Raw genomic sequence first — 12,570 nt, forward strand, 5'->3', positions numbered from 1 at the left:
TCCACAGCACATATGGGACACCAAGGGGTGGCAGCCTGCAGGTGTGGGTTGAAAAGCCTGTGTTCAGGTCTCCCCGCACTATCCCTGGGGCTCCGTGTCCACACTGGGGCAGGGAAGGACCATCATGTCTATGTTGATGTGCAAACACTAATCCTCATTTATTCTCTCTCTCTCTCTTTCCCTTTTTCTCATTTTTGGTTTCATCTAGGTGGCTTCACCATCACAGGTATGGATTTCTACTCTTCCCCTGTCCCCCTGTTCCTTTCTCTTAATGGCTGTATACTCACCCCGCTCTTTCCTCTTGGTTTCCTCTTTGCTTTTTGTTCTGTCCTGGAGGGAAACTCTGGAATGGTAAGCAGGCGCTGAGCCGGCCCCATTAACACCATGTCCTCTCACAGAGTGCTCTGCCTGCCACACACATTTAACTACACCTCAGGGAGGGTGATCTGCCACCCCACCCCATGTCTTGGAGCAGGGTGGGCTTCTCCATCTGATCCAGTTGTCCCCTCCCTGTGCACAGGGCTCTTCCCTCCCTTCCCAGACCTGAACTGGGTGCCCAAGTGCTGCAGGAGCCCATGGCTGCTAAAGATGTGCAGCCCCTGCCCTTCCAGCAGCAGGGCTGGTTCATCTGCCATGACCCAGCTAAGCCTCCCTCGTTCAGCTGGACAACACAGGACAAAAGGTCCTGGGTCCCTCACGCTGCAGAGCCATCCCTCAGGAGCCCTGGGGACATAATTCAGGTTTAGGAGGTCCTGGCTCCAAGGTGGGTCTCTCTGGCCTGCAGCAGGAGAAGGGCTTTTGTCAGGCCAGGGAGCAGCACTAACCCCGTGTGACATGAGAGTGGAGTTCACTAACTGCACGGGGACAGCGTGTGCAGTGTGTGCAATCCCCCCCTGCTCATCTCCTGATGATCACTTCAATAGGCAAACCTGTCTTCAGGAAGGTCCAGGCTAGAGATCATCCTCTTCCTTGCACCGTGGTCTCCATCCAAGGTACCTGTGGTGTGGCACCGTGTCAGTCTCACGGGGACTGACTGGGGTGTTTGCCTCCTGACAGATTTACCCCAGCCCATTTTAGCCCTGATGTTCTCCTGCCCATCCCTCAGATGGGCTGGAAAGGGGTGCAGTGAGGTCTGTAGAGGGGACACAGTGACAAAGGGCGTGCTGCCAGCAGTCCCCATGCCCCAGAGGTTGCACAGATGACAGTGGAGGTGCAAACCTGCTTCACTGATCTCGTAGTCCCTCTGCTGCCTCCTCTTTTAGGGTTTGGAGCCAGGCATTGGCCTGGTGATGGCTTCTTACATCTGTGCTATTTCCTCCAGCCTGGCCATCACAGCAGGTGTTGGCTGCCAGCCCCCTCTCCCAGGCAGAGTTCTGCTCAGAAGGAGGCAGAGCCAAGATTTCTTGTGTGTCTCAGCCCTGGGGCTGCTGATGGTGCTCTCCTGTTGGAACAGGCTGGTGGAATTGCCCTGCCCATTCCTCACTGCAGACCTGGACTGCTGGGGAATGGAGCAGCCTCAGCACTGATCCTTCCTCTTCCCAGCATCCCTATGGGAGAGGCAGCAATTCCCAAACAATAAGCTATTCCTCAGCCCCAGGATGAGCAGGACTCCTGAGGCTGGATGAGCTGCAGACCTCTTGGTAGCATTCCATAAAACTGTCCTCTCTGTTGCTCCTTCTCCACTGTTCTGTCACTCGTGCTCCCACCTGGAGGCCTCCTACCCTCCCCCCCTGCCATAAGCCAGATGCAGAGTGACCAGCTGGGCCTGGTTCACCTGGGGGCTCTTTGCTTTGCAGAGGAGAATGAGGAAAAGCAGCCCCTGACCAGCAAGGAGGAGGAGGAGCGTCGGATCGCAGAGATGGGGCGCCCAGTCCTGGGGGAGCACACCAAACTCGAGATCATCATTGAGGAATCCTATGAGTTCAAGGTACTGTTCACATCCTGCATCCCTCTTCTTCCTCCCCCCTGGCTGGGGACCCTCCTTTTGGGTTTGCACAGCCCTGGGAGGCTCATGCTGATGGTACTGGAGCAAAGCAAGGCCGTGCATGGAATCACACACAGAACAGGAATTGGGATCCCAAATGCTGCAGGCTGCTTTAAAATATGACCCTGTTCTCACAGTGAGTTCTGCACATTGGTCCTGCTCAAGGCAGCCTTGAATGAGCCCCAAGCTCAGCACTCCCAGTGCAAAGAACCCCAAATGCAAGTGATGCTTGTGCAGCTGAGCTGCTGTGAATGCACATGCCAGAGCTGAAAACTGGCCACTGCTTTATCTTTCCCATTTTTCTGTAGTATAAAAATATAACATGCCACCCTTACAGTGGCTCTGAGATGGTCAAACTCCCATCCATGAGCAGGTTTCCAAAGGTCTTTTTTAGCATCAGCGAAGGGAATTGCAAAAGCTTACATTTGAGTTTGCTGCTGGAGCCTAAAATCTGCTGAGTTCATTCCACAAACACACGGCCGTAAGCACTGGCACTGCTGGGTTTGAGCCCAGTGTCTCCAGCCCCTAATTCTCTGCATCTTCCTCCACAGAACACGGTGGACAAGCTCATTAAGAAGACGAACCTGGCCCTGGTGGTTGGCACAAACAGCTGGAGGGAGCAGTTCATTGAGGCCATTACTGTCAGCGCGGGTGAGTTTGGGCCATGGCTCCGGGTGAATTACGACCACCCTCGCTCCCAGCTCGCCTTGGCTGCATCACTAACACAGGCTGGAGTGGAGCAGCAGGAGGCAAAACAGGTGGCAGAGTTATTTACAGCCTCTGCATAAATAAGGCAGCTGATTGAAGCCTTTTGTGAGGGCACCTTGTCTCATGTGTAGGAAACCTTCTGCGTGGAGTGTGTCTGCAGCACCAGGCAGAGCAACGCCTTGGCTGGCAGCAGACGGCACAGGGGGAAAAGTCAGCTCAGTGGGAGAGAGCTGGGAGGGGAGCACAGTGTGGAAATTCAGAGTGGCATAAATGGTGCTGGTGTGAAGCAACAGTGCTCCCCTTCCCTGATTCTCCCTGTACCTCTGTGGTGAGGACAAGGCAACAGTGAGGGTGTGAATCCTGAAGGCAGCCACCCTCTGTGAGCCAAAATTTGCCCTTCTTTCTGGAACTCCTGCTGCCACAGCCAGCTGTGGCTGGAGGATTATGGCTTAGCAGCCCAGTAGCTGCAGCAGCCCATGGTATCTGTGGCTGAAGCAGATCCTGTATGATCTTACCCTCCCTCCCTTGGAGAATTGCCTTTCCCTCACATGCCCTGTTGTACTGTTCTCAGAGGTGCCATGTTTAACAGCATGCCCAGTTGAGGATATATTATTGTTCCCATATATGTGGAAGAAAAAGAAAGAAAGAAGGTCTCCTGCAAATGTTGTTTTAACAGCTGGAAACACTATTACTTGCTGGCTGGATGTTACAACCTCACAGCCCACCCTGGGCTGTGTGTGCACACACATTAGGGCAAAACCAACCAGCTGAAATTAAATCCCTAGGGAAGGCATTACCTCTCATTTGGCTAACTGTGCACTGAATGCATGGGGGAGCACTCAGCTTCCTACCTCTAACTCTGCTGTACAAGATAACCTCTGCCCAGCACCAGGTAATTAAAAATGATGGCAGTGCCATTTACCCTCTGCCTCTGGAAAGCAAGGGCAGGACTCAGTGCAGCAGCTTTCTCCTCAGATTGTGATCCCTCCTCTTGTAGCACAGTTCTCCTCAAAGCCTCCAGGCAAGAGCCTCCCATTATTTTGCATTCAGCATGAACTTATCATGCAAGACAATCCTTGCTGCAGGTTTCGTAGCTAATATGGCTAAACTAATCTATGCCAGAACCAATTATGTGATTGCATCCCACGTTAAAGCAAAGACAGTCACTGATGGTTGGGTCCATCTCTGTGACACACATAAAGACTGCAGTTATGTGGAAACCCTGTTGCCCCCATGTCTTGAATATGTAGCTGTGATCAGAGCTAACAGATGATTAACAAGCATTTAATAAATGAGATTTATTTTGGTGGACAGGAGCTGTCCCTTGCAGTTGTGGATCAGTAGTTTGTCCCTGAGCTCTGGAGGTTAGCCAGGCTTTAGCTCCTCAAGCCAGATAAGTTAAAATGTTAAATAAGTTAAAATAATGGGAGTTGGGTTTGAGTTTTTCCCCCACAGCTCACTCTGAACGAAAGTCACCTGTCGCCGCTTCAAAATGTAACATCCCAGCTGAGAAAAGAAACTTTAACCCCCCATTTCCCACCCAACGATCAACTCAGGGCAGTATTTACAGGGGGATGGAGCAGCAGAGTGAGGTCTGTGGAAGGGCAGTGCAGGTGCAGACAAGGCTGTGCCACACTGTGCTGTGCCATTCTGGGCTGTCTTAGTCTGCACAAAAGATATTTTGCAAAAGATACTTTGCAAAAACATTCTGGGGCTTGCAGGCCTGTTTCTGAGTGCACCCCTGGGTCACCATCCAACACCACTCTGTTTTCAGTCACTTCCACAAGATGTGGCCAGCTCTTCAAAAGAGAGACATCATGGCTGCTCAGCAAAAGGATGGACAGATCTGGATGAGAGTTAGGACAGTGGCACTCGTGTTCATTTTTCAGTCTGTTTTATCAAGTCCATAAAGATTTAGGTGCACAGCAGTCCTGATGCCACCCCGAGCTTGGCAGAGGGCTGAAAAACCTGCTGCAGAATTACAGCACAGGCACAGCATGGTCTCCTGCCATTAGCAGCCTTTGAACACTGAGGAAAAACACAGGCCAGCACAGGCTGGGACACTGTTCCTTTTCTTCACAACAATGCACAGGAATAGGTATTTATATCTGCCAAATTAGTAACTCTGATTAGCTGCTGTTTCTTGAAGCTCCAAAGCTTGCATCTTCCCATTGCTGAGGAGCTTCTTCCAACAGCCATGCAGGGAGACCTGGTGGTCCACATCCTTGCTGGGGGAAAAAAAAGCATCAAAGATGTGGAAAATCACCAGACAAAAGGCAAGGGATGTCTTTAACACGCCTTTCAGTGGCTATGGAATCCCAAATGTTCATGGCTTGGAAACTTATTCTTGTTTGTTAAGGGCAGCAGGAAAGCTCCCACTGACTGAGTTGGAAAAGTGTCACCTCCCCTTCAAGTCTGGGAGTGGTTCCAGTGCGAGCAGGAGGAGTTTATGACTGTGCCACAACAGTGATGTTGTGCACTGTGCCAGGCTGGGGATGCCCCACATTTGCCATGCAGCCTGGCCGGGGCACAGGCTGGCCAGCAGGCTCTCCAGACAGCTCCTCAGAGCTGCAGGGGTCAGACAAGGGGTCACCAGCCCCAGTGGGCTCCCTGATGGGGTCAGCCCCACACCAGGGGGATTCCCTGTAGGCTGGATGCCAAGTGGTTCTGCAGAGACAGGTGAGGTGCCAATGCTTGGAGCAGGAAAGGGAGTTCCCACTGACCTAGGGAGACCAGACATCAAGGAACAGGCAACCAGAGCTTGTTAGGAAGCATGTGAAGGGGCAGGGAAATGCAGCAGGGAAGGGCAACCTGCAGTGATTGAGCTGGGAGGTTTTAGGGCAGGCAGAAATCCATTTCTTGATCCTGGTTTGCAGCAAAGGTAAGGTGGTGAAGCACCAGAGCAGCTCAGCAACCATCAAAGCCAGCTGCCTTCCCAGAGAGCTGGGAGCAAATGCAGGCACTTGTGGAGAGCAGCTCAGAGCAGCTCAAAAGGGGCTTCCCTGTGGGAGTCTCCATGAGGCAGGAGCTGCTCTGGGTGGGTTTGCCTGCCCCAGTGAGTTCTGGCCAGCATAAGGTTGGTGATTTCCCACATCTTCTGGGAGAAGGGCTCTGGGGCAGGTCTCAGAAAGCATCTGGTGATTAAACTCAGGAAGAGGTGCAGGCACAAGGCTCTGCATATTCTGAAGTGCAGGTTGTTGTTTTAAACCATTGCCTCTGGGGTGTCTTTCTGTGCTGTGGAAAGGGGCAAGGAAAGGCCATCGAGCCACTCTGATGATTGCTCAGAAAATAAAATACTTAGAAGTCAAGGCTTTCCAGGGCCCAAATCACCAGACACAACATTTTGGGGGGTGCACTTTGCACTGGAGCTTTGCCCAGCTCCCCCAGGACGAGCAAATCTAACGAGGCACTGCTGATTTCCTCCAGGGGAAGATGACGACGACGATGAATGTGGGGAGGAGAAGCTGCCCTCCTGCTTTGACTATGTGATGCACTTTCTGACCGTCTTCTGGAAGGTCCTTTTTGCCTTCGTGCCCCCCACAGACTACTGGAACGGCTGGGCCTGCTTCGTTGTCTCCATCCTCATGATTGGCCTGCTGACAGCCTTCATTGGTGACCTGGCATCCCACTTTGGCTGCACCATTGGCCTGAAGGACTCGGTCACTGCTGTGGTGTTTGTGGCCCTGGGGACATCAGTGCCAGGTAAGCACAGCCACGGGGGTTGTGGGGAAGGTCCAGCTCCACCAGGCTGGGCTTGGAGTTGGCTTTTCCTTTGGTTTTGGTTTTGCCTTTGGTTTTGGCTTTGTCTTCGGCTTTAGCTTTGGCTTTGGTTTTGGCTTTGGGGACAGCTGTGCTCTGCAGGCTCCTCCAGCACAGGTTTGAGGTATAGGTGGAAATTGATTTCCAGTCCCAGACGGAAGGATAGAACCAGAATGTGGATTTAGCCCCGTGGGAATTATTTCAAGGACTATCCCACTGCAAAGACTGCAAAGTATCTGTTTCTGTGGGCAGCCTCTCTAGTGTCCACTTTCAGAGTGGGAATTGGTCTTTGGTTGAAATGCTTTGTTGGCAGTCCTGCATTTGAAGCATCTGCTGCTTTAACCTTGCTCCTGATGAATTAAGCGTGAGTCTGTACTCAGGGCACACTTTCCAGCATGGACAGCTCTGTATGAGACCAGGTTCAGGTGGATCAAGGTGAGGTTGCTGAGCTGGGGGAGCTGCTTGAAATGCAACTTGTGAAGCTCTGGGGATTCCCATATCAGCTGGTGTAGGAGAGCCTGTGCCTTTCACTCCCCTTCTCCCATGGGCTGTGCTGGGCAGGCAGAGCCTCATTTCTGGACAAGGAAAATCTCTGACCCACCCCAGCCATCCCTTGCATCAGTCACATCTTCCCTCACCACCTTCAAACTTCCAGTTACCAGCACCCAGATGCTCAAAGATCCTGAACTTGTCCTAATGCTACCAAAGGCAAAGAGAAGAAGCAGCAGAACCGAAAGAAAGAACAGATCTGGGGCAAGTAACAGAAGAAGGAGCATTTTTTTAGACCTCTGGCAGTAGAGGCTTTAGGCAGAAGGTTTGCAGGGCTTCCTCACATGGTTGTCAGTGAAAATCTTCCCTCATGCTTTTGCTGACATAAGGCAGCATTTAAGAAGTTCTTTTTTGGAATCCATTTCCATCCATTTCCTGAGCCACCCTGGGCTGCCTGTACCTGAGGTGATCTGGGTGTGCAGATATGTTCAGGACTCATCTTCTCATTGTCAGCTGAGAGTGCTCACCTGAACAAACCCACAGGCTAAAATCCCTCCTGCTCCTCCCCCCCGCTGCAGATCCAGAGTGGGTTTGGATGTAAAATCAGCACTTCCCTGTGGTGCAGAGCAGTGTCATACTGCTCTGCCTGGCACAGGGTTTTCCATTAAAATGGCTGGCCAAGTTTTATCACTGGTACTAAAGCTGGCAGAGCACCTGAGCAAGCGCCCACCCAGCCACATAGTTTTCTTCTTCCCAAGGGATGGAGGACAACCTGGTTTACCAAAGTTCCAGGGCCTGCACAAGGCACTGGCCCTCAGGGAAGGCAGAAGTCCTGTATTTCTGACCATTTAGATTTCCCTACGGTGCATTTCCAGACCCTGATGGTCCACAGGAACCAGATTCCCTGATTCTTTGGGGAATGGGATTTCTAATGAAATTTCTAATGGAACTCCCATTTGAAGGGTCTGTACCCTACCCCCTTTACCCATAATTTTCTTTCCCCAGGCATCCCCAAGCTGCCCCCTTCCCCTGGGTTTCCATCTTCCCCTGAGGGTTTCCATCTTTCCCTGAGTGTTTCCTGAGGGTGTTTCTCCCCCTGTTCCCTCCACAGACACCTTTGCCAGCAAGGTGGCAGCCACGCAGGACCAGTACGCGGACGCGTCCATCGGGAACGTCACCGGCAGCAACGCCGTGAACGTTTTCCTGGGCATCGGGGTGGCCTGGTCCATCGCAGCCATCTACCACGCGGCCCACGGGCAGGCCTTCCAGGTGTCCCCTGGCACGCTGGCCTTCTCTGTCACCCTCTTCACCATCTTTGCTTTCATCAGCGTGGGAGTGCTGCTCTACCGGCGGAGACCCGAGATCGGAGGTGAGCTGGGCGGGCCGCGGACTTCCAAGCTGCTCACGTCCTCCCTCTTCATCCTCCTCTGGCTCTTGTACATATTCTTCTCATCTCTGGAAGCCTACTGCCACATAAAGGGCTTCTAAAAGGGACAATCGGAGGTAGTAAATATGTGTATATCTATATATATCTATATAGAGCGGTATATAGGTATAGATATAGATATAAAGCCGTGTATAACGAACAGAGAAAGAATAAAAAAAAGAGATTTTTTTTGCCATGTTCACACACCTGCTGATGGAAAGCGGCTTTGGAGCATCCTTTTGAACTAGGCAGGACCCCAAAGCCAGCAGGACCCGTCCCCAGGAGCCAGGGGCAGGGCCCTTTTCTGCAACTCGACCAACGGGAGCGGACGGTGGGCACTGAGCCCCATCCCACCGCCGACTCCCCCCACCGCCCCGGCAGGACGGACCGACCGACGGACCTGGAGGCGGCCGGGGCGCCTCGGCCCGGTGAGGAAAGCCAGAGTAGCTGCTGAGAGACAGAGCAGTGGGCAAGGGAAGGAGAGGAGAGGGAGGGTTCTGACATCCCACCGCCATCCAGCTGCCTTCGCCATCGGGAACAGCCCTCTGGCCCTGCGGGAGAGGAGCGGGAGACCGGACTGGAGACAAGGGGGAGCCGGGAGCTTTCTAAGGATAGAACACAAACCGTTCTCGTCATCGATTAGGGATTGGTTTTTTGGGTTTGTTTTTTTTTTTCATTTCCTTCCGGCGTGTGTACAAGGAGCATTTCCCACCCACATGCCCCTCACCTCTCCCTGTCCGTGCTTTTGGGGGTGCACAGCCTCGTGTCCCGTGTCCCAAGCTGGGGCTGGGCAGGGTGGTGGGAGCCTTCCTCCCGCTCCTCCTCCTCCTCGGGCATGCTGTCGTGGTACTTGTAACATTTTTGCATGAATGAAATGAAATCTATCTGTATATAGCATCCTATAGAGGTAGTCCTCCCAACCATGTGGGTTGAGCATGGCAGATTTGCAAGCGTTTTCTTTTCACTGGGTTTTATTTATTTTTAGTTAGTTCAGGGTGGTTTTTTTTTTTTTTTTGCCATAGGGTTTTTTTGGGGGATTTTCTTTTTTCTCGTTTGTTTGTTTGTTTGTTTCCTCCTAGTGGGGGCGGAGAGGATGGAAAGCTGTCCCCACTTCACTGCTGGTGGCGTGGCTCCATGAGAAGCAATAACAGCCATGCAGTTGTAGGTTTCCAGGGGAGGAAAACCCACTCCCCAGGTCCTCTGATGAGCTGAAGGCAGTGCGGGGGCCTCCTCTGCCCACAGGAGGTTTTACACAAGGTGCCAGGGAGTGGGGTGAGTAATCTGAGGGGAACAAGCCTGGCTGGCTCCCAGCACCGCACATGCTTCTGCCTTTTCAGTCAGTGGCTGCCTCAAAGCCCTTGGCCCCCTGCTATTCCCTTCATCCCCAGAGGTGTAGTGACAGACCCCGTTTGTGAGTGTGAAGCCATCAGGACCAGCCCCCAAAGCTGGTCCTTTCCCGCAGCCATTTGGAGGCAGAATCATCCAGCCTAAGGGCCAGTGAAGCATCCCCCCAGGGAAAGGTGTTCTGCACTCTCCTAACCCAAAATCACCGGGCAGGGAGAGACAGGGAGGTGTAACTCAGCATCACCCCCCTGATGCCGGGAGTGCAGGCTGGGGTAGAGTCCAGCCAGGGAATAATGTGGGTGTGGAGCTCCCCAGGGGAGACACTGAGCACTGGTGTTGTTCTGACCCCTGCCCTCTGCCAGGCTTCCTTGACATTCCAGCCAGGAAAACTCCCAGCCTGCACGTCCATGGTGAGCTCCTCCCACCCAGCTGAAAACCATGTCTGATGCTTGTACCATAACCAGCTGGCTGGGGGTATTTGTACTCATCTTGAACTATCTGTGGAAATTTTAATTCACCTGCTGTAAGGTTTTCTCTAGGAATATGAAGTTGTGGGTTGTTTGGTTTTGGGTTGGTTTTTTTTTTTTTTCTTGAGCCTTTTTTCACTTTTGATTTGTTTGGGGGTTTTTTTCTTTTTTTTGTTTCTCATTGTTTTGGGGGGAAAATCAAACACAGGTGCAGGTTGTTCAGGTTTGTGATTACCTTTATGTACAACGATTTCATTCTCATCTGTTTGGCTTCATTTTTTTTTTCCTTTGTGTGTATTGCCCACCACTATAGGCAGTGAGTCCACTAATTGTGATGATCCTTATCAATGGTACACAATGCACAGAGAAATAAAGTTTGTAATGATTCCTGACAGATCCAGTACTGCTCCTGCATATTCTCTATGGAGAGCCCTCCCCTCCAGCTGTTTCCCCTTTTGTCCCCATCTCACCTTGACTCATTGGTTTGCCTTGCCCAGTCTCATGCCCTCCCTCTCCATCTCCATGGTGCCTCAGGCTCGGTGTGTGTTGCAGTACAGTCCTCTCCACTCCCAAGGGGATGCAGGAAACCACCCAGGGACAAAGCTGCAGGGAAACCCACCCTCCTGGGGCCAGGAGCTGCATCCCTGGCCAGTGCTGGCTTGCCCTGGGCATGGGGAGAGCCGTGGGTTTGCCCCTGAGGTACCAGGCAGCTCTTTTTTCCTTTGTCCTCTGTAGAACTGCTCCTGCTGCAGCCTCACAGTGACCTGTGCTAGGTGAAGCCACGAGCTAACTCTGAGGGAGAATGCAAGAGGTGCATCACCAGGGCAGGGTCTGTGGGTGCCAGAGCAGATCTGGGACACCCCACGAGGCTGGGCTGCTCTCAAGGGGTGCCTGCCCATGCCCCAGTCCAGGTGTCCTGGGCCATTTCAGACCCCTGTGCCTCCACACGGCTCAACCAGCACTGAGGAGGAGAAAAGTCTCCCCATGCCCAGGGATGCTGCTCCTCCCTGTGTTTCACTGGAGCTGTCCCCAGATAAACCCTCCCTGCAGTGCTTGGGAGGTCCTGCTGTGACAGCTGGGCTCAAACACCAGCCCTGGAGATGAGCCCTGGGTGAGCTCTGCCTTCAACACTTCAACCCTGCAGAGAGCAGGGCCAGGGATGTCCATGTGCTGTGCCCAGGCAGTGGATTGTGAAAGCAAGGCAGCTCCTGTGACCCGATAATTGCAGCTGCTGAGAGGTGATGTTGGTGTTTGCCCCCTCATCATTTGCTTCTTCGGAATGAATTGCCTTGGCTGGAGTAATTAACAAGTCAAATGGGACTTGTGTTAGGTTAGCAGGCAGTAAATAACTCCTGGTCACAGAGCTTTCCATAGGGAACGATGGAGCAGTGCTTGCTTAGGACAAGGCCTAAATCACAGGCTAAGCAGCAGGTCCTGGTGCAGCTGCTCTCTGCCAGCTGTGTGCTTTGGGGCATCTTTACCAAGGCACAGTGTGCTGTGAGTGTCCCCTGCAGGGGAAGCCGTGCTCCCAAGGGTGCTCTTCTGCACCGTCTCCTCTTTAACCACACTCTCCAAAGGCAGGGGAGAACTGCCCTCCCCAGGAAGTGCTGGGAGGCAGCAGGAGGATGCACATCCCTGGCACAGTCACAGCTCAGCTCCGTGGATCCGCTGTCTCACCCAGAACTCTCTCATCTTTTTCTTGTCCAGCCCCTGCACAGGGAGAACCTGGAGCATCTCTGATAAAGGTTTATGGATGTTTCCAGAAGCAGTAGTTGGAGCCCTTGGCCTCCATCCCTCTGCCTGCCTCATTTGCTCTCAGCCCCTCTCTTCACCCCACCAGCCAAAGGCAAACCTTTCCATGGAAAAGGACAAAGGACATCCAGACAGACACCCAAATAACTCCACAGGCCACTGCCAAGCACGTGGGGAGCAGCAGCAGGAGCACTCCTGTGACAGCCCTGACCATCTCTGACAAACCATCACGGAGGCAAATCCCAGTCCCAACTTGAACGCTTGGAAAAGGAACCAAAAACAGGGAAAGAGCTGCAGATCTGCAGTGCCTCAAGGCTGAGCCCACCCAAACTGAGCCAGGGCAGCACAGGAACTGCTCAATCCCGAGGTGGGAACCCCTCAGCTCCAACCAAAGGAGGCTCCTGCCCTTGTGTCACCCCATGCCAGGCAGGCTGTGGTGCAAGGCTCATTTGTGCATCCTCATCCCTGCTCCCTGGAAGGACAGAGGGGAGAAGGGAGGCCTTGAGCCTGCCATGGTCACGAGCCTGGCTGTGAGCTGAGTGCACTGTTCCTGCTGTGGGCAGGCACTGGGGAAGCAGAGCCCCTGTGTTATTGTTACAGCTATTTTTAAATCCTTGGGCGAGAGTCGTCAGCATTGGTGG

The 12,570-nt window shown here is 53.0% G+C and overlaps 1 protein-coding gene across 2 annotated transcripts in view; it reads left to right on the plus strand.

Annotated features, from left to right (window-relative positions):
* The window catches only part of SLC8A1 (solute carrier family 8 member A1), a 107,760-nt gene extending 97,187 nt beyond the window's left edge, over positions 1–10,573 (plus strand). For both annotated transcript variants that reach the window (XM_083858162.1, XM_083858161.1), the window contains exons 4-8: positions 209–226; positions 1,797–1,927; positions 2,536–2,635; positions 6,119–6,394; positions 8,052–10,573. In XM_083858162.1, coding sequence (XP_083714288.1) covers positions 209–226; positions 1,797–1,927; positions 2,536–2,635; positions 6,119–6,394; positions 8,052–8,428 — 902 coding nt within the window. In that variant the 3' untranslated portion in view covers positions 8,429–10,573. The remainder of the gene's footprint in view (positions 1–208; positions 227–1,796; positions 1,928–2,535; positions 2,636–6,118; positions 6,395–8,051) is intronic.
* Positions 10,574–12,570: the final 1,997 nt, after the last annotated feature.

Source organism: Zosterops lateralis (genome assembly GCF_965231275.1).
Source record: "Zosterops lateralis genome assembly, chromosome: 3".
NCBI lineage: Eukaryota > Metazoa > Chordata > Aves > Passeriformes > Zosteropidae > Zosterops > Zosterops lateralis.